Genomic DNA, 20,616 nt, shown 5'->3' on the forward strand with positions numbered 1-20,616 from the left:
TCTTTAAGAAACATTATTTTATATTTTTTTTAACTTTCAACTTTTGATACGGATCCGTCATTTCTGTCGTTGTGCGGTGAATTTGTATTGTAGGTTTGAGTAGGCATGCTTTTGGTTGCTGAATCAAGGATTTTAATCACTTTATAGGTTATATGTGATTCTCTCTATATCAATTCAACTTATTGTAGATTTATCCATATGTGGCACTATAATGGCCTTATACTTGTTTATATTACTCTTATCAATAAAATAATATCACTAAAATAAATAAACAAAAGACCACTGAGGTGCTAGGGAGTGGAGATTCGACCTTCTTTAATTATTAATTAATTCTCTCAAAATCATCCTAAACATACAAGTGCTATATCATTGTGTCCATATGCAAGTCAACGTTAATATATCAAGTTGGCTTAAACAATCTAAGAGCCTATGAAGGGGAACTACATAAACTAAGATTTAATTAATACGATACATATGTCACTTACGTATATTGAGATGAAGCACAAAAATATTGGTCAAGAGATTACACAATGTATATATAGGGCTAGTGGGACACCACCTTATAAATTAGATACCACCTTGCAAATTTAAACAATATAATGTCTATGGAAGCTTTCAAAGGGATGACTAGTATAAACAAACTCACGATGGCTAAAACAATCCAAAGCCTAGCCTCATTTCAGCGCCATGTTAAAGAATATGAGTCCCACATTGGAAATTTGATTAAATAAAATAAAATATATAATGAATGGTTCCACTACCAATATCATCGAGGCCTTTTGTGATAAAATTCCACACATACTGGGCTTTTGTAGGTGGTTAAGTTGGGTACAATATCGGTGTTGCTAGTAGTAGACCGCATGCCTGTCTTTCTGAAATTTAACACAGTATCAGAGCAGGTATATTTTTTATCCTAACTACTTTTGTGCATTAGTGCCCCAATCATTAGCCGCCAGGTGCATTGATTTCTGACCTAGTTTTTTGGGGTAAAAAATTAGCCTTGCCTCTATTAGCCGTCACTTTGTATAGAGAGAAATTAAGAGCTTCTTCTTCATCTTTGCTTTTCTTTCACTGTGTGAGGTCTGCATATTTTTATAAGGTTCTTGAAATCTGCTTTGGTGTTTTGAAATATGCATCTAGAATATACATACATTACATCATTTATATCTATGAAAGATTTGAGGATTTATTTCTTCAAGAATAGTTTATTAAAGAAATTGATCTTTTGCTTATTGAATCTGTAGTTCATTCATCTATTACTATCCAGAGCTGAGTTGCGGTGCCAGGAGGTGAAGAAGCTGATGGACTAGTTGTCACTTTTGGGAAGGACAAGCTTTTAGCTCAACTAAATTTGGAGAAGAAGATTGCACATGGAGGTAGTGCTCATTTCCTAAATAGACCTTAGGATTGTTTGAGCTTGTGATTGTTTTTTCTGTAAGAATCTTCTTGGCTTAGTGGATTACTTGATCGGAGTGATGACCCCCAATTTTTTCTAATGGTGGGTTTCTGGGTGAACATGTTTGGTGTGATGTTTATGATTTTATGACTAGTCATATTGTATTTATCATCTTTGAAATGCGTTCACACACTTATCACTCTAATTGTTGCTAGCATATGGGATGCCTAAATTGACGTATTCTTTTGAGCGTTTAGGTTGTCACTTAGTCATCTTCTAGATTTGCATGGGTTTGACAATTGATTGATGAATGAACGTGTAGTTTTCTTTGTGTTCTTACATCTGTGACTAGTTACTATACTTTTGCTAAGATTACTTTGCCTGTCCAATCTTTGTTTAACTTGGTTTGAGATTATTTTTGGGTTTTTTCACAAATAGACCCATTTTAGCATGACATATTTTTCAAAAACCCATATATGGCATATTTGGAAGAAGAAAAAAAAAAACTCTAAAATTGCCACTTGTCATTTTCTAATTGGTTCTTATAAAATTTTAACACACTAAGAACCAATTAGAAAATGACAAGTGACAATTTTGAATTTTCCTCTCTAAATAGGTCCTATATGAATTTTTGTATAATATGTCATGCTAAACTGATTTTTTTAAATAACATCCTTTTATTTTTACCCTTTCCATCTAAGTATGAATTTCATATTTATGAGGGTGCCTTTGGTGTACATATAAAGTCAATTTTGGCGGTCCACAAGTCTATTCATGTTAGGTCATTTTTTATTAAAACAAAATGGTAAGTAAGACAAAAACTATCACAAATGTTGTGAAATCTGACTATGCGGAATAGTTAGTTTTGGTGAAGCAGTAATGCCATTTATTTAGAGACACTAAAATGGCGAGATGTATTTATAATTTTTTTCATAATTATTTAAGGTTAATTAATATTTATTTTCAACTTTCCACTTTTTTTTTCCAACAACATCACAACCATCACTCATCACTGAGGGGACAAAGAACTGCAGAAAGAAGGAACAAAGACTCTACGGCGGATTATGCATATGCAATTTTCCTGCAAGCAATCAAAGTCAGTTTCCTCAATTAAATGGTTGGTACCAAGCAGCTATCAAAGTTTGACAAGTCTAAATTTGTAGGGTTCCCTCCCCAGGCTTGAATTGATTCCGATTGCTTGAGGTGTTTTCTATTCGGAAACGATCAACCAATTATATTCCAACCAGAAAAAACTTGTTTAATTGCTCATTTTCTGAAAACAGGTGCAAGTTAAGTTTAATATATCAAGTTGGTATAAACCACAAAAATATCAAGTTGGACCTTATTTAGGTAAAGCTAAACGAGAAAGAGCAAAAGCCACTTTATTCATACGGAATATGAAGTTTTTTTTTGTTTTCCAAAATGCTTTTTTTATTGGAATGGAAGTTAAATTATATACTATTAGGTTAGGGAAGTATTTACATGCTTTAATAGTCGGAGAGCAATAAATTTTTGTATTCTATTTCCATTTTAAACTTAGCATATAAAACTTTATTTTGTTAGTTTCTTTTTCTTTCCTTCTTTTCTTCTTTTCTTCTTTTCTTTATTCTGACCGTGCTTTTAAGTTTTTTTTTTGGGTCAAAAGGTGCCTTTAAGTTTGTTCATGTTTTTTTAGTAACTTTTGGGTAATCAATGATAAATGTCGATCACCACTTGATAGATCGCTTAATATCGAATGATGTATGTTGATGGCTTGTTATTCCAATTTCATACTGTACAGATCTCATTTTACGACTATTATGAACGCGTAATTGCTTTGTAATCACCATATTTTTTCTTCTTTGTTTTGGATTGTTATGGTTGAACGCATACTTTTATTTTGCTGAGTTATGTATTTCGAGTCTTATGTAACATAATTGTATGTGTATACATATAACATTTTTATTGACGGATTCTTCAAATAATTTTATTTGAGAGATACTTTCAGCGGTGCCCCTCAACTCCGGCAACAGGGGCCTAACCCCAAATTTGTAGTTTCAGCGGGCTTTTACAGCCCTAGTAGTGCATGGGTCCGACCAAACCAGGCCAGCCCAAAGGTAAGAATAGCCTGGGTTTGCTGACGTTAGCAACGGAAAAAAAAAAAAAAATTTTAATCTAAAAAAATATTTCAAAATTCAAAATTTTTTTAAATAAATACTTGGTCATATTCTTCACTTCCCACACCAAAACTTTATACAAATTCCTCTCCTCATATCTCATGTGAATAGTGATTGTCTTTGGGTTGCCATGACAATGAGATGAAACACCACAAGTTTTTGCGAGGGCTGCCACTATTTACGTGAATACTAACATCCATTGCCTTGTCCTTGCCCTTTGCCATGGCAAATGGATGGAAATGCTCTAAGGGCAGCTTCAGCGCTGGGGCCTTACCCGGGCAAAAGACAACCCTAGGCCCGAATCTAACTCCAGCTCACGCAATCAAGCCCGGGCAAGGCATGGGACCCACTAGCCCGGGCAAGCCCACGGGCAAAATTGGACTGGGCTGTTGCCCGAAAGGGCTGACTTCAGCCGCTGATGCCAGCGCTGATAGACACCAACAAGAAGAAGCCACGTGGAGCTTCTTGGACGCTCCGATCGAATTCATTTTAGAAACATGATGGCTGTGATTTTTTTGGCTAAAAAAATACCAATTTTTTTTGGATTTTTTTTCCCTATAAATACATGACAATTTTATTCACTTTCCACACCAAATCTTCATACAAACTCTTCTTCTTACAATATTTTGTACTTTCCACTCACATTTTTCTACTACTTTCTATTTGTAGCAAAAAACAATTGGCCTCTTCCATCGAAGCCGGAGGCACGTGGACAACTCAGGAAGATATTGTGTTGTGTGAGTGTTCGGGCAATGAGATGAAGTTCTCTCATATGTAGAAAAAAATTCATGAAGAATTTTGTGAAAGATCGGGTTCACCTCGGACGAAAATGTTATCTGAAATTTTATAATAAATAATGACACGTGGCAACTGAAAATATTAACCTAAAAGCCTATCAAAATTAATTGTTTAAGTACCCAAAAAAAAAAAAAATTTAATTAAAGTGAATAGTGTTTGTCCTTGCTCTTGCCCTTTGAGGTGAACCAAAAAAGGCAAGAATGCCACTGTCATGTGACTAGTGACAAATTTTGCCTCCCTTGTTCTTTAAGGTGGAGGTACTCTAAGAGTTGGTCTTGTACGTAGTTTTTGAACTTAAATATTTGTCGAGAGAGTAGGGGACGCCTTTTCTTCCATTCTATGGACACACACGGTTTGAACTTTAATAAGAAAATGAGACACACTCTATGATTTTTCTATATGACAAAGAGATGTTTGAAACTTTGAAGCCTCTTGCATGAATATAAGCTAAAGTCTCCATTAAGGATTGGCTAATGACATCTAACTTCAGTAATTGAGTCGTATATCTAATAGACAGTGAAGATTAAAATTCCTCGATCAGTTCATGTATCAAATACACAACGCCTATATTTTCCGATGTACAATACACTTTTCTTTTTTCTTTTTATTTTTTTTTAAAGGACAAAAAAATTTACACCATGCTTTGCTATGCTATTCAAACCATTGAGCCTACATCAGAGGCCATGTACGGAATTTCATTAATTGGTTCGAAACTTGGATTTAGAGTTTAGAATCTAAAATTAATTTTTGGGATACTGAAAAATAATTTTTTTTTGAATATTTAGATAATAGAAACTAATTTAAAAATAATGTACAGTCCACAAAATTATTTAAGATTAGATATTACTTAATTACAAATATTAAACTAAACAAGTTAACAAAATAATTTAACATAATTAATTACCACTTATCAACAAATTAAAAAAATTAAATACTAATTATTCACTAAGTAAATAATAATTAAAATATAACTACTAGTAAAGTAATTAAATAAGGCTAAGATATTATTTAATTACCAAAAAGAAAATAATCAAAAAATTATTGACCTAAAGAAACTAGTTTTATATTTATTAAAAACAGAAAAACTTCTCCCGACGAAATTTCATCGGCACAAATCTATGCCGGTGCAAATTTGCTGGATTAGACTTCCCTCGACAAATATAATATAGGCTGATGAATATTCGTCGGGAAAGGTCTAATCCGGCAAATTTTGTTGGCATAATTAGGAATTAAATATTTTACTAATTTCATAAATTACTTAATAAATTGTAATTAATTATTTTAAATTATTTTGTGGTCTTTGGTTATTATTATTTTTAATACAAAATTAGTTTTTTTTAGTTTAATATTTTCAATTAAGTATATCTTAGCCTTATTTAATTATATTAATTAGTTAATAATTAGTATTTAAATATTTTAATTAATTTCACAAATTACTTAGTAATCTTAAATAATTTTGTGGATTTTTAAATTATTTTTAAATTCCATTTTTTTTAAAGTTTCAATTGTTTAAAAATCTTAGAAAATTATTTTAGTATTCCAAAAATGAATTTTAGCCTCCAAACCCTTAATCCAAGTCTCTAACCAAAAACCATAGCTTCCGAACTTGTTCGAAAACCGTTCGCAAGCCTCGAAACCTAATTGTAAACCCACTGTAGGACTCGATTAGGCTTGGATATTCACGTAACTCAACCTAGGGCTTTACGATTAAGGTTTCGATCTCAATCTTGGATTAGTACGACATAACCGGACCTAAACTAGACTTATCTTGGCGAATTTTGTGGGGACAGACCTACCTCGCAAACTTTTTATATCCTGACGAACTTTGACGAGATAGACCTATCCCAACAAATATGTGTCGCGATAGATCTTTCCCGCCAATATTTTCTTGAGATTCCGACAACAAACCACTTGTTAAAATATTCCTCAAGGAGTACTCAACTAACTAGGGTTAGGTTCGGTTACGTCATACTAACCCTAGGTCGAGTTACGTGAGTATCCAAGCCTAATCGAGTCTTAAGTGCCCTAGAGTAGGCTTATGGTTGGGGTTCGAAGCTTAAAAACGGTTTTGGAACAAGTTCGGACATGTTCACTATATCATCCATTAAAATGTTAAACTTTGAAATTTCTTACCTTCCGTGGAGGAGGTTGCATTAGATTGGGGAGTTGGTATGATAGGAGCTTCTGTATGATTTATTTTTCTTTCCTGTCAATTTACTGTCCCAATAATGTTCATTAAACTTAGTTTTATTTGAAAATCCCTTAAGAATCTAGCAAAGCAAAGAACCAAAACCGAGCAGCTTTACTATTGTTGTGAAAAACATAGCTGAGGAAAATCCTGCAGATAGATGGAGATGTAATCAAGGCGCAAGGTACGACATCATTAAACGGCCACTCAGCCGTGGAGGACTCTCAAAATAACCAACAAGATATAAGCAAGAGCAAGGAGGATGGCACCAAAACAGTACCATATTTACAAGTTTTTCTCCTTTTTTGAATCCTTGGATTACATGTTAATGTATGTTGGGACAATCAGTGCTATTGGAAATGGGGCCTCTTTATCTCTAATGACCATCTTCTTTGGAGATGTGATTAATTCCTTTGGAGAAACTGGAAATAATAAAGACCGTAATGGTTGTCGGTTAAATATGATGAGTAAAGTGTGCTTATAATTATTAAAATATTACATTTGTTTCATAATTTTTTTTGATCATTTTATATTATGATAAATTAGTAACTTAATAAATAATTTGATAGTATGATGTACTTAATTAATTTTAAGATTCATTTAACAGCACTCATTTAAAAATCACGTAAACCGAATCTATATGAATTTATAATTTTAGATACCTGAAACTAGATGTATGATGAATGGATCTGATGAATCGGTGCGATATGTAATTCTCACTTGCTGAGCGAAACGGCGTCGCTTGTGAAATATATTTGAAAGTTGCCGGCTTTGTTGTCGGTCACAAGACAAAAACTAGTAAATCAATGACGAGTGAAGCGACGTCGTTGTCGGGGTTGGCTTGCAAATAATAACAAGCTGGGAAAAATCCGCCAAAGCAGAGGAGTATTCTCATACGCCAGTTAACAATTAGCAGCCAGAAATAATCTCGAAATTTAGAATCAAATGGAATCTCTCCATCTCCATATAATAATTGGTGGCCTCAGAGTCCCTCAAATATTCAATAACATCCCCAAAAATCCATACTTGGATATCATTTCTTTCTGTCAAGACCCTGTTTGGTTGCCGGGAAAATTGAGGAGCAGAACAGATAAAGCAGAAAGCTTTCTTTCCCAGGTTTTATATTTCACTTCAATCAATCAATTTTCATTTTATATGTGCTTGTTTGTGATTGGAAAACTGTTGGGTGTTGCTTAATTTTGATTTTGGTTTTTGGGTTTTCTTAAAGGTTATTGCTTTGTCATGGTCCAAGTACTGCAACCATGCTGATGGTGTATGCTGTAGGAGCTATTACATGCTTAGACTCTAATATACAACTGCATGAGGCATTGCCCTGCAAGACTGCCCATGTGAATTTCTTGAACAAAATTTCAATTTGTCTTAGCTCAAGTGGAGCTCCTTGTAATTCTATACTCTCTGCCTCCTGCTTTTCTTGGAGAAACCGTGTTCAGCTAAACAGCCCCAAGAAATGGCTTGTAAGTGTTTGTGCTAGTTTCTCTCTTTTCTCAAAGATTTTTTTTTTTTTTCTTTTGGGATTTATAGGAGTGTTTGATGTGTTTTACCATGACCCATTACAGTGCAGGATGCATGATTCGAGTTCATCAGATGATGATGAGTATCGATCCTCACGCAACATAGCAATCAGTTTGTTTAGGCGGTACAGGAATGTGGTTGACCGTGGAGGAGGTGCCAACCTAAAAGTACATTCAGTGTTTTTCATGAACTGCATATTTGTGAGGTTTGCTTTGTATAATTTCTTTTCCGTTTACCGTGTTTGTTTTTGGTTGATCAGGAGTTCATCAGTGCTGGGGTGAATGCATATGCGCTGGGCTGCGCAGATGAGGGGTTAAGGAAAGAACTTGTTGATATGAAAGAATCTGGTGTTGAAATTGAAGGAATGCAAAGCTATGGTGGAACCACCAGTTTGAAATCCAAGATTGCATCAGAGGAGGTAAGTCACTCATTCCTCCTTGAACTTGAACCACTTGTTAAAACGGAACCTTGTTTAGCATATATTCACAAGTTATCTGATTGTCTTAAGATTGTAAAAATTAATTTTGTAGCCATTCTCTTTAGAAACAAAGAGGTTCATCTGTTCATATTTGAGATCTATTTACTAGTCATCATCTAGTGCCGGAAATTTGAGAAGCTGGCTATGCCAGTTAAGGCTTCTGTTGGTCATACATTCTACTGTGTGTGAGGTGACTAGTTAACTAAGTGGAATTCCATTCTTCCTTTTTGTTTTCACAATGCAGGTTGAGGAGTGCATTCTGTGGTTGAGCATTATATTCATCACCATCCTGTGTACACCACAGCCAACAATAGTTAGGTGGTCATCCACACCTCCAGTGTCAGATGAAGAAAGGCTTAAGTGGAAAGGGTTTTGTGCACTCATAGCAAATGCGTATTACGTGAGAGGAATGGCATGGTAAGATGCTTTCAGCATATTCAATTCCTACTTTGAGTTATATATTGTTATTCGTATTAAACATGGATGTATTGATGTATCCAAACCCTTGCTTGAAATTCATGTAATTTCTTATGCAAGCTCACCAATGCATATGTTCCTCAAGCACTTCATGCTAAGACAGCAAATTATCAACTTCCATTTGGCCTTTTCAATAAGACTATCAAGCATTTTTAACTACTGTTTTCTCGCAATATAAGTAGTTTCTGAAGGTTCGCCTTTTTGTGTAAATTTTTTGTTGAAGGCTTCCGGTAAAGACGCTTCAACTAGAGCAAATGGCAGTGGTTGGACATGCTGAGGAACCTTCAGTTGTTGCAAGTCGAATGCGATTAGTTTTTAGCACACTTGAGGTTAGATAACTAGAGTACATTTTCCAAGTAACTAAACGAGAAGGTTATGTGTAAATGAATTATTTGCATGTGCAGGTTGTGAGTCCACAGTGGCCTAGAGTATAGTGCTTCAATTTCAAGAACAGATGTCATGCTGGCCTTACTATGAAATTTCCAGTATGTAAATCAATGTAGCCTAAACATTCTTCTATTTAGAAAGGAAAGGGGGGGAAATACTTTAGCCTGATATTGGAAATTGTTTATAAATGTGAAGAATGTCACTGTTTGTTCAGGTTATTTATCACATGCTTTTCCAAGGGTTTGAAAAATTAGTTTAGCTGCTATTCCATTGATGTTTTTCTTAAATAATCAATGCAAACATCTAGGGAAGATTGGTCACAGCAACTTACAAAGCAAGTCATCTACATCATCATTTCTAACCCCTTCTCTCTCCTCTATGTGGGTATTGACTGCAATATCTATGGGTTGATTGACTTGCACCACAAGTTTCCACATTCATGCTGTATAAAACATAATTTACTGTAAAATAATGAGATCATCCTCCACTGAAAGAGCCATGTTCCCAAGTTCTGCAGCTCTGCAATTCTATATCTAACGGCAGCAGCATCATTAACATGACAATTCAAAACTCTCTCAGCACCTATAACATATATACTAGCCTGATTCTTATATCTACTCAAAAGTATCATCCACAGGGATGGATGAACTCCAAATTGCATGCATCATTTTCCACTTCAACCTACAAAAGGTAGACAACAAAAATAGATGAGAAAAGTTGAAAACCTTGGACCCTCTTCTTGAATACATTTGCTTTGAGAGTTTAGCTTCATTGAAGACATAGTTGGGTCCCTTTTCCACTTGTTCCAAGACAAAAGACAATTTTGAAAAGAAAAATATTGCCCAATTGACCTACAAAATTCATTTTAATATTGATCTCAACATCATGTTCTACCTTACTAAGCCCATCTCTTCTGTGGAGTTGCTGGAGTAGCATCCTTTCGTCCAGGGAGAGAACGCCTTTTAATTATCTTTCTCGAATCTGCACCAGCTGATAATTGCCTTGGCCTTGAAGAATGAATTGTACTGGATTTTTTTACAGGACTCATTGGCTGAGATTTTGGACTCGCTGGTTGAGATTTTGGACTCATTGGCTGAGAGTTTTTGCTTACTGAGTGTACTGGCCTTGGACTCATTGGCTGTGGTTTTTTGCTTACTGAGTGTACTGGCCTGGAATTCATAGTTATCTCTTTTAGAGGATTCAATGATTGATATTTTATGTGACTGGCAGTTGGTTTCACCATAGAAATTGAGGCTTTTTCCTTCACTAGTTTTTGGCTTGTTGAAAGAGAGTCATGAATCTGAGGAACCTCCGGATATTTAGAACTAGGAGGAGCTTTTGTTCGATTCACAGGAGAGCAGTCTGAATCGGAGGATGAAGGGCTAGTAGTACTATCCATATCATAAAGGAGGTTGTCTGTCATGTGCGGAATTTGTATATCATGTGAGTTTGAGGAAGAGAAAGAGGGTCTCTGAAGCCTTGTAAGGTGTACTACCTGTATTTAGATATTTAGACATAATTAATTCAAAAGGCAAAACACCTTTTCCCTAAATTCTGAAACCCCATGTCTCACCCAGCAGCTCCTTACCTTTTGTTCTAGAACCACCATGTCCCTCTTTAGTCTTGTAATCGTCGAGTTCTTCCTACGTATTATGTCTTCCAACTCTGCAATCCTCTGTCATGAGTGATAAGGATAACCCAGATCAATCAAAGTAAAAATTTGGCAAGGAAAGAAGGAAACGAGAACAAAACAGGGAGGTTACCCTTGAACCAGCATTTTCAGATGACTGGAGTAAAGTGGTTAGATCCTGTATGGTCCCATCTTTCTCTTCACAATCCTTCTTGAGATTGTATATGTCTTGTTCAATGGCTAAGGTGTTTAGCTGTGGAAATTACAACAAATTACATCAAGCACATGAAAAGTGATACCGTAGAAAATAGAAATTGTTTGATAATTTAGGCAACATATAATTCCATTGTGTAGTGACAATTTTCAAATAGCATTGAAAGAACAGCAACAAAAGGAAAGTGAGTAAAAACTGCCATTGAAACATAGATCGAGCAGTTCAACTTTTGCTTGGGAAGAAAATCAGTTAAAGTGCTTCGAAACTCTTTTTCTACTCAGAAATTTTTATGAGAAACAAGTGATTAAACGAGAAACTTATGGGATATTTGGTTACCTTTGTTGCAAAAACTATGCTTTGCTTAATTATAAGAATATTATAAACTTGTATTAGCATGGTTATATCTTTATATCAGTTCCTTGACAAAGGTCCAATGAATTTGAAATGATAATGTACATGGGAACCTTCCTTTACCTGGATGTCTGCAGCAGAAGTGACACTTGATGCCAGGTCTGATAAATCAGACATACGGCGCTCTTCTTGCTCTTGTACAATTGGGAGAGACATTTTATATTGCAGTGTCTCATCCCCATTGGAGGCTTTCATAACATTGTTACCCTGATACCAAATTAAGAGATGAGCAAGATCCAAGATTTCAGCATTACCATCACAAACTGTGATTTCCCAGTACATTACAAAAGAATCTATTTAGCTGACGTAGAACAAATTCTTACCCCCAACCCATTTTGAAGGTCACGATGTTGATCACAAAGCCAACAACCACAATCAACAAATTTGATTTTATGAGAACCAAATGATTCATTGCGCTGCAATTCTGCATTTTCGAGGGTGGAAGGGTCCACGGTTGCTGAGTGGTCCTTAATGTTATTCATCTGCTCGCACAGGCTGTCAAGCTTCTGCTGCATGCTTGATAATAGCTGATCCTGGTAACAGAATACAAATAATCACTCATAGATTCAGGAAACAATGTTTCATCAATTGAAGTTGCTCAGCATTTAACAAAATATCCTAAGGAGATTCAATTGACTAGAAAGATTGATGTTTTACTCAAGGAATATCAAATCTGAAACAATACAACAAAAACCAAAAGCAGAATCAGTAAAAATAATCATATGTCAATTTAGAAGTAGACTGTAGGCCTCTATTAAATTTAGAAATTTAAAATTAAACATGTTAAAAAAACAAGCTTTTACAAGATCCAAAGGGAATTGATATTGAAAAAAAAAAATTCCAATTATGAATAGAACCCCTAATAATTCTTCACACAATGATAACTCCATAACAAGAACCGTTAAGATAAGTATAAAGAATTACGCAAGAAATCATCAAAGCACCAACATTTATTACTGAGAAAATCTAAAGATTCATTTTTGAAACAAACCCAATACAACAATTAAACAGAAAATTCAATAAACCTAATTAATTAAAGCTCAATTATCACAAACCCTAAGTTCCACAGATTTCGTTAGCTGCGTAATGTGGCGGTTTTTCTTTGACTCTGCAGCGGCGACACTTATCACGGCAACAAAGAGGAACCTCTGGATGGGGCTAAAAAGCTCCCAAGCCACGGCTTGCTCGGGGTTCAAGCCACCTTTAATGGCTCGAGCAGAGCTGGCCTCGTCGGCATTGACGAGCCGACCATCGAGGGAGACCCATGCCAGCTTCCGACGAGCAGGCACGGGTCGACTAGTCTCAATGAAGCTGCTGGAGAGGCGGCGCGTAGAAGAGGGTGCTAGTATTGGGGTTAAGGAGACTCGAGCCGAGCCGAAGCAGAAGCCGAGGTCTTGATGGGCTACTTCCATGGCATGAGCAGCGGAGAGAGGAGAGAGAGAGAGAGAGAGTGATTGAAGCGACCAGGTTTTGAATGCCAAAGTCGGATTTTTTTTTTTTTTTCGGTGATCTTTTTTTGTTGGGTTGCGAAGTTTTTAATTCAAATGTTTTTAAAATCGAGAGGGAAACCGCAATAACCGTTTGGCCAACGTCCCTTAAAGACCTTGGAATTTTTCTCTATTCCTTTTTTTGAGTTGCGACTTTTATGATTTCAATTTGTTTTTCTTGTTTCCAACAAAAAAAAATTTTGTTTTTCTTGTTTTAATGTCATTTTTTCTTTAAAAAAATAAAATAAAATTCTCTAACGTTACTCAAAAATGAATTCAATGTACATAAATTGATGTTCTAACATTTACGTTAGATTCTTTAATTATTTACCTAATAATTGAACATTGATACTAATGTACACTTTAAAAACTAAGAAAAAGTAAAATTTATAGTGAAAATGCATTGTATTTGGGTAGGGGATAATGCAAATAGATTGTTAAAATGAAATTGTTTACTAAATAAAATCGATGGCTAGACTCTGTCAATTCATGCTTTAACTTGGTAAGTTCGTAATAGTTTTGACCGTGGTGTACATATAAAAACATGCTCAAGTGATGTGGAAGAGATGAGAAAAGGTTGTAAAATGAGTGACACTTGACTGTGGTGTAAGTATAAGAACATGTCCCAAGCGATACGAACCAAATGAGAAGAAGTTGCAAAATCAGTGACACTTAAATCAAGTTTTGTAAAAGAGAGGAAAAATCTCATACAAATGGAGAATATTAAAGATTTCATGATATGAATCCCTCATATTTGGAATGGAACTTATGTGTGGATTTCCCACTTCACTTGTAACATTTCTATTTTCATTTTGTATTTATCGTTCATGAAAAAGAAAATTGAATGCTATGAAACAAGATTACAAATAAGGGGGTAACTTTCATTGTAAAAAAAATGAATTTGTTTGGCAACATCTTTGTTTTGTATTTGTGGTAAGAAAATTGAATGCTTTGAAACAAGATTACAAATAAGGTTGAAACGGAAATTTTTAATGGAAAAAAAATTTATTTTGATATAGGTGATAGTCTAAACTTAAGGAAATTATCATTCATTATTATTGAAGATAAAGCTAATCTATACAATAAATAATGGGCATGTGTGAGGGACTACTTGTACCCTCTGTTATAACCACATTAACTAATTACTTACAATAATAACTAATTACAAACTAATCTAATAAGCTAACTACTCTCTTTATAAACAAATTTATTTGAAACATATTTGAACTTCGGTCCAAAAGGAAAGGTCATAATCAATTGACCTAACTCACTTTAGCGGAAAATAAAAATATCTAATTGTGAATAAAAAAGAAATTTAATTAGCTTTTTTTTTTTTTATATTCAATGAGTGCAAAACTTCAAATGCCAAACCATTGGGCTTTAACCATGTAACCTTTTCTTTGATACAATTAACTGGTAGAGCCCCAAATGCTCCAAATTGGCCAAGCCCAAACGATTTTTACTACACATTGGCAAAGCCTCAAGTCAACTAAGCTCAAGAGAGAGGGTGGTTTTTCATTCAAGTTCTGCATAGGTAGTTTTTCCTTCTATTAAACCAAACCATAACCTATGTATGTAACTTTGCGCTATTCTCTTTTCCAAAACCAGAAAGTGAGATTCTTTTAAGATAAGAACTCAACCTGTGATGTAAAAATATGAAAGTAAATTCTATGCTCAGATTTCTGAGTACTTGTGTTTTGATATGGATTTGAACTCTGGTTTTTGAAAGGTAATTAGCATTCTACCTCGTAGAAGGAAATGAATTGTTTTGCTGTTTTATCAAACCAATTTAGAATGCCATTTTCAGTATTTTGACTGCTTGCTTAGAGGGGCTGTAGATTCATCATGCAGCAGCTAGAAAGAAAAAGGTCCCCACTTCAAAAAAGTTAGGTACCTTCATGATTCTCTCTCTCTCTATCTCTCATGGTGCCTCTGACTACCAAATGCCAAAAAATAGGAGAGAAAATAGGGGCATCCTGCCTTCCACAAGGAATAAAACAACTAGAAAGCAATTTTTCTTTCATGTGTAAGGAAAGGCATTTTGGGAGGGGCATGACATCAGTTATGACATGGCAATCACTTACATGGATTCAGATAGTGACTCATCCATTAATCTAGCTATAGCCACCTATCCACCCTTCAGCAATCCTTCTTCACCAAGGCATCTCATTTTATCAACTGTTTTTTCTTATCTCTTTGCTTCAAACTTAAAAGTTCCCACTTCATACTTATGAAAGCAAAGTTGACCCAAAAAAAAAAAAAAAAAAAAAAAAAAAAAAAGGAAAAGAAAAGCTTGAAAACCAACTAATGTTCGAGTCTTCTATTGACACATTTCAGAACATTTCTGGTGTAAACTCCTAAGCCAGCACAGCTTTACATGGAGATTTCAAGAAGGCCAAAACCAAAAAGGCAATACCCTATTTTTCATTAGCAAACCAACCCCACAAAGTCATAAAAACTTTTATATAAAGAAACTAGGAATGGTCCCCTTGCTGCATGGAACAAGACAAGGTCAATAATTGGGGTGCCAATGTCATGTTGCGGGAGCTGTTACAACCAGGGGTATGGGTGAAGGGCTTAAGTGAGGGGTCCAATCCAATCATGTGTAAGTCAAAAATGTTGAAATTTAATGGTTAGATTGAACCCCTCACTTAAGTCCCCACACACCCCTCATTGTAGCCTTTCCGGTCATGTTACTGCTATATAAATCTGCAATTCTTTTGAGGTTCATCTGGGCCTCCACAGGCATTGTTCCTAGAGGTGTATGAACCATTCAAGTTCTTATCAACAAACAAAATGAAAGACTTGCAAAATGATTACAGATGAGAAAAAGTTGGTAAGACGGAAATGGGGCAAATAGAGCCTACAATATTAAATCCCAATTGGGTAAAAAGAACAAATAGCATCCTGGACTGAATGGACTTCGATACCTAACAATATTAAAGCAAAGAAAAGGCTCATTTTTTTATTTTTATTTATTTTTATTTTTGCGAACAGAGGAAATTCATTGATATGAAGGTAGATACAAGATTACACAAGAAGAACACTGCCCCCAGAGGAGGGTTCTTGCAGACAAGAAAGTAGAAATAAAAACAATAAAAACAACCAGGAACAAGAAGCAAACTCCATACGTAATTAGACTCCAGTTCACTCAATGTTGAAGATGACAGGATCCATAAGAACTCAGGAACCAGTGCTGAACAGAGAACTTAGCAAAGAGAAGGCTCATTTATTAATCAACTTTAATTTGCTTTACTCATTCGTCCCAAATTATGCCACAAAAAAAGCATGTTTGCCCAATGGGGACTGCATTTCCATTTACTTCATTAAAGTGGGGGGTAGAGCTAAACCCCCCTCTCTCTCTCTCTCTCTCTCTCTGGGGAGAGGATAAATTGCTTGAGCTCCACAGTTGAAATACATGTAATGTCACATCCAGTACAAAATACACTATACAGCTTGCATTCTATTAATGTCATCAATGGGTTTGGATCTTACAGCAACTTTTTAGCACCTTTTTTTTTTTTTTCCCTCCACCACAAAATAAATAGCCTACAATCAATTTTTCAGCTCAAAAGAGACCCAGCACAGCTTTCTATCTTCTTTTCCAACTTCTAATGGTCCTGTACATAATAAGCAAAGTCTCTCCTACACTTTTGTGTTATTACTGCGGCTTGCTTGAACAGGTACACTTTGCACGATTGTCTGAGAGTGTCTGGAAAAAATTAACAGAAAAAAGGATAGATTAATGAAAGAATAAATTACAAATGCAAGTAAACATTTAAATAGTCTTCGTTAATTTTCATTCATGATTTTATTTTTCTCAAAATACCTGGACTTGGGTTTGAAGGTCTTTAATGTACTCAACAGCCAAATCTAACATGTCTGCAGTGTTTGTTTGCTGAGAAGTAAAGACATGAGATACTTGAGTCTGATGTCCTCACCAACCATTCATAAATAGAAAAGCAAGTGAAAATTTTACCTTGTCCATGTTAGGTACAAGCTCTTGTAGTTTCCTCATCCGTTCACTGATTCGAGTTCTTCTTACCTGACAGGACGAAAATAGTCATCTTAAGCATTTTAATTATCATGCATGTGCCTATCAAGCTTTTCATTAAACACTCTTAAAGCAATAAGAAGAGTGTACAATGTGTGATATTAAGGGTACTAAAATATTACCCTCTCAGCAATGCTTCTTGGGTGTGTGGCACAACCCCGCTTTGCTCGAATCTTACAAGGCACAGAATCTTGGAACTGCATAAACTTTTCAATGGCCGCCATCTCTGCTGATGTTTTTGGCAAGCTCAAATGATGAGCCAGAAGTGTAGGAGGGCGATTTCCAGCCTCCACATCCTGCATGATAACAACAAATTATATCAGACATCAAATTATACACAACCAAGCACATTTGAAAGTTAATATGGTACCTGAGTTTCTGATGGGCTTAAACCAGTAAATGCTTTGATATCATCTTCCCTAAAGCTTGTTGAGCGAGTAATATCACCAGACATCATTGCAGAGTCATCCCACGAATCAATTGGGAAACCAGTGACATAATTGTTACCCGAGCCATCACCAAAACCTCTAGAATCTTGATTATCTGATCGCATTCTTTTGTTCCCAATTTCAGCAATTGGACTCATTAGCCCTGATGTAGATGGTGGCCCTGAAGAGAAATTTTTCAACCTGCTTGTAGAAGAAAAAGATGCTTCTTCATTAGTGCTATTACTGGCTCCGTAGTTTCCCATGCCTCTCAATGCAGCATAGCCTGCCACTGCCAAATGCTAAGCATCAGCATCATTCACAAATTGATACCATCTTTTCTTCTTTTAATTAACCATGACTAAAAACAAACAAAGCCAAGAACCAATATGTTTATTGATTCTTTCCAAAAAATTTGCATAGATTAAAGTTCTTAAGCTATGATATATGAAAATGAACTGCAGACTGGCTGTATTTTATTTATTTATCACTAAGCCACTCTATATCCAACTGATTTATCAGAATGATATACAAAGTTCATTACTTTGCTATACAAAATTAATTAATTCGAATTACAGAAAGCCAATTTTATTCTGCATATGGTGAAAACATTAAGCATGCTAAAACGGAAAGGAAAGAAATCTGCCTCAAAATAATTGAAGTCACTTGAGTTAGTACTTTTTCCATCTGAGATTCATCTATACTACAAAGGACCAAATAGACAACAAGGAAATCTGCAATAGAAGACTAAAATAGAACATACCATCAATATTCATATGGGAGAAAAGTCCAGCAGGCGAGCTACTATGCCGAATAAGATTCGAATTAGTGACACCACCGGTTTTCACTGAAGGCAACTGACTTGTCCCCATTGAATAAGCTCCTTCATTAGCTGAATTCAAACTCTGATTTGGCAAAGGTGGTTTTGAAGATGGACTTTGGTAAAAGCCCTGAGAAACAGAAGAATAGTTGTTCAAATGGCTCTGCTGCTGCTGTTGAATCACTACTGCTTCATTATCCACCTTAGGCACCATAAACTGTGTTTGCTGGTTATTGGTCTGTGTTGTCACTTTGTGATGTGATGCAGTTTCTTCTGTTCCTCCTCCTCCCCCATCACCATTACCACCACCTTCACCAGTCAAAAACCGGGCGAAAATTCGTTCAGTTTCAGGGCTAGAAGGCCGATTGAACAATGGTTCACAAAAATCTGAGTCCAAAATATTTGCGAAATATGAGCTGGGAGCTGATCGGTACCGCATCAAGCTAGAGTTCATATGCTGCTGGGGTTTATGATGATGCTGTTGGAGATCTGATTCCATTGCTTCCTTATTCTTCACTTCTCATCCAAAGACTGGAACTTTGAAGAAAGTAATAAAGAACCTTCCTTTCTATTTACCTTTTGGGTTCTTCTTTTCACTCTACTCTGACCAGATCAAATCAAAACCTCTACAAAAGGAGGATTGGAACAAAAGCTTGAGACTCTGTCTTTTCCCCTGCCAGAATTCCCAGAACAAAAAAGAACCCAACTTTAGTGACTAAGCAATCAAAGATTCAACCCAAGCATTTTAGCTCCAAAGCCGAATCCATTAAAACTTTACTTGGATGAAAATTTATTCTGCTATAAACGCAGCTGCTGAAACTGAGGAAACTGAGGAAAACAGACACTATAAAGTACTATTCACTCCAAATTTTGCTCACAAATTCCCCCAACTTTCCAATCTACTAACTACCCAATTTTCTATTATGCAATATCAATCACCCAAGTCAAGAAGATAACATGGAAATCAAAACAGCCCACTGAAATCTAAAACAATAAAAGATGATTAAGAAAACGGCAAGAACAGAACCATAACAAAAACAAACCTTTATACTCTCTCTCTTCTCTAATACTTTCTAGTAAATCTCTATCTTTCTCTCTCCAGAGATTTGCTTCTGTTCTCTACAGGTGCTGCTGTTGCTGGGTAGTATGGGGTAGTGGGAGTGGTGATGTTCTCGTTGATGCCAGTCAGTGAAGAGAGATAATAAAGTGAAAACAATAATAAAAACCATTTTCCAAACCAAAATAATAAAAACCATTTTCTTTTCCTCTTCTATTAGTTCGGTTCGGCCAATCAGAAACTAACAGAGGCCATAAGTCACTCTCTCTCTCTCTCTGAGACTTCGGCATGTTTATATTTTTCTATAACCATTAATGCCCCTGAAGACTAGTCACTTTTACAGAAGAACCCCATACTGAAAGAGAGAAATGGCTGCATTGCATACACATTGATTGCAGCAGAACCATGTCCTAACATTATTAAAGCAAGAGAAATGGCCGGATTGTGTACACGTTAGCCAACACAGAACTGGGGCTGGGGTTTATGTGACAAAAAAGAACATAATCTAATCCCATTTCTAGCGGTAAAGCTATTTTGGTGCGCAGGGGTGACCACCACAAGAAGGTCATGGCTTTGGACCACTATTACTGTGGGTGCTGTTTTAGACAGAGACAGCTTAGTTTTGGGCAAAGGAAACTTGGTTTTTTTTTGTTTTTTCTTTCTTTCTTTCCGTTTTAATGAAACTGAGTGTCGTGGGTCATGCTTCATGCCGACATCCTATGGTAAAGCAAAATTACTGTGAATATATACAACTCTTAATCTAATGGTAATATAAATGACACTTTTAGTGTGAATGCAATGATCTTGCTTTTTAGTTTGTTTTAGTTTATTAGTTCTCATGAACTCTTTAGGGGTTTAATGTGAATTTTTTTTTTCTTTTAGCTTTTGACTTTTAATACAAATTTGTCGTTTTTATCGTTGCGCGAAAACTTTATTACTAGTTTAAAACTTGTAGGTAAGTCTTAAGATAAATTTGAACACCTACACTCATCTATAAATCACACGTAAAGTCAAACTCTCCATTTGTTGTCCTGAATGACAAGAGTAAATTGCTACAAGTCGTTCATTCTCTCTCATCTGTACCAAGTCGTGAAAGCAAATTCTG

The 20,616-nt window shown here is 35.5% G+C and overlaps 3 protein-coding genes across 4 annotated transcripts; 1 reads left to right on the forward strand and 2 right to left on the reverse strand.

The window, feature by feature from the left end:
• The first annotated feature begins 7,428 nt into the window (after window positions 1–7,428).
• LOC117632115 lies at window positions 7,429–9,671 on the forward strand. 2 transcript variants are annotated; one of them, XM_034365519.1, is made up of 7 exons: window positions 7,429–7,654; window positions 7,767–8,013; window positions 8,116–8,238; window positions 8,331–8,489; window positions 8,794–8,966; window positions 9,250–9,355; window positions 9,431–9,671. In XM_034365519.1, exons 2-7 carry the CDS (start codon window positions 7,801–7,803, stop codon window positions 9,458–9,460), a joined length of 804 nt encoding a protein of 267 aa, XP_034221410.1. In that variant the 5' UTR covers window positions 7,429–7,654; window positions 7,767–7,800; the 3' UTR covers window positions 9,461–9,671. The 2 variants fall into 2 exon arrangements, with proteins under 2 accessions (XP_034221410.1, XP_034221411.1); XM_034365520.1 differs by lacking the exon at window positions 7,429–7,654 and having other exon boundaries at window positions 7,896–8,013; window positions 8,116–8,224.
• Window positions 9,672–9,720: 49 nt separating this feature from the next.
• Window positions 9,721–13,158, reverse strand: LOC117632113. The gene is made up of 7 exons (XM_034365518.1): window positions 12,724–13,158; window positions 11,992–12,201; window positions 11,732–11,875; window positions 11,177–11,296; window positions 11,002–11,088; window positions 10,308–10,908; window positions 9,721–10,094 (listed from the first exon to the last, which is right to left on the reverse strand). The coding sequence occupies exons 1-6, from the start codon at window positions 13,078–13,080 to the stop codon at window positions 10,312–10,314; spliced, it is 1,515 nt and encodes a 504-aa protein (XP_034221409.1). The 5' UTR covers window positions 13,081–13,158; the 3' UTR covers window positions 9,721–10,094; window positions 10,308–10,311.
• Window positions 13,159–16,364: 3,206 nt separating this feature from the next.
• On the reverse strand, window positions 16,365–19,992 carry LOC117632283 (transcription factor bHLH130-like). The gene is made up of 7 exons (XM_034365719.1): window positions 19,498–19,992; window positions 18,398–19,127; window positions 17,580–17,926; window positions 17,332–17,505; window positions 17,135–17,200; window positions 16,985–17,053; window positions 16,365–16,867 (listed from the first exon to the last, which is right to left on the reverse strand). The coding sequence occupies exons 2-7, from the start codon at window positions 18,951–18,953 to the stop codon at window positions 16,817–16,819; spliced, it is 1,263 nt and encodes a 420-aa protein (XP_034221610.1). The 5' UTR covers window positions 18,954–19,127; window positions 19,498–19,992; the 3' UTR covers window positions 16,365–16,816.
• Window positions 19,993–20,616: the final 624 nt, after the last annotated feature.

The sequence above is a fragment of the Prunus dulcis genome, chromosome 6 (assembly GCF_902201215.1).
Source record: "Prunus dulcis chromosome 6, ALMONDv2, whole genome shotgun sequence".
In the NCBI taxonomy this organism is placed as follows: Eukaryota; Viridiplantae; Streptophyta; class Magnoliopsida; order Rosales; family Rosaceae; genus Prunus; species Prunus dulcis.

What these genes read in the sequence shown, in the direction of transcription:
- LOC117632113 (XM_034365518.1), bottom strand. Translation starts at nt 13,080, where the DNA reads ATGGAAGTAGCCCATCAAGACCTCGGCTTCTGCTTCGGCTCGGCTCGA. An exon ending in CGAAATCTGTGGAACTTAGG is followed by an intron (nt 12,202 to 12,723) that starts GTTTGTGATAAT and finishes TTCTGTTACCAG; the next exon opens with GATCAGCTATTATCAAGCAT. An exon ending in CTGAAAATGCTGGTTCAAGG is followed by an intron (nt 11,089 to 11,176) that starts GTAACCTCCCTG and finishes CACTCATGACAG; the next exon opens with AGGATTGCAGAGTTGGAAGA.
- LOC117632115 (XM_034365519.1), top strand. Translation starts at nt 7,801, where the DNA reads ATGCTGATGGTGTATGCTGTAGGAGCTATTACATGCTTAGACTCTAAT. An exon ending in GAGGAGGTGCCAACCTAAAA is followed by an intron (nt 8,239 to 8,330) that starts GTACATTCAGTG and finishes TTGGTTGATCAG; the next exon opens with GAGTTCATCAGTGCTGGGGT. An exon ending in TAGTTTTTAGCACACTTGAG is followed by an intron (nt 9,356 to 9,430) that starts GTTAGATAACTA and finishes TTGCATGTGCAG; the next exon opens with GTTGTGAGTCCACAGTGGCC.
- LOC117632283 (XM_034365719.1), bottom strand. Translation starts at nt 18,953, where the DNA reads ATGGAATCAGATCTCCAACAGCATCATCATAAACCCCAGCAGCATATG. An exon ending in CTCCCATATGAATATTGATG is followed by an intron (nt 17,927 to 18,397) that starts GTATGTTCTATT and finishes AGCATTTGGCAG; the next exon opens with TGGCAGGCTATGCTGCATTG. An exon ending in CAAGAAGCATTGCTGAGAGG is followed by an intron (nt 17,201 to 17,331) that starts GTAATATTTTAG and finishes TCGTCCTGTCAG; the next exon opens with GTAAGAAGAACTCGAATCAG.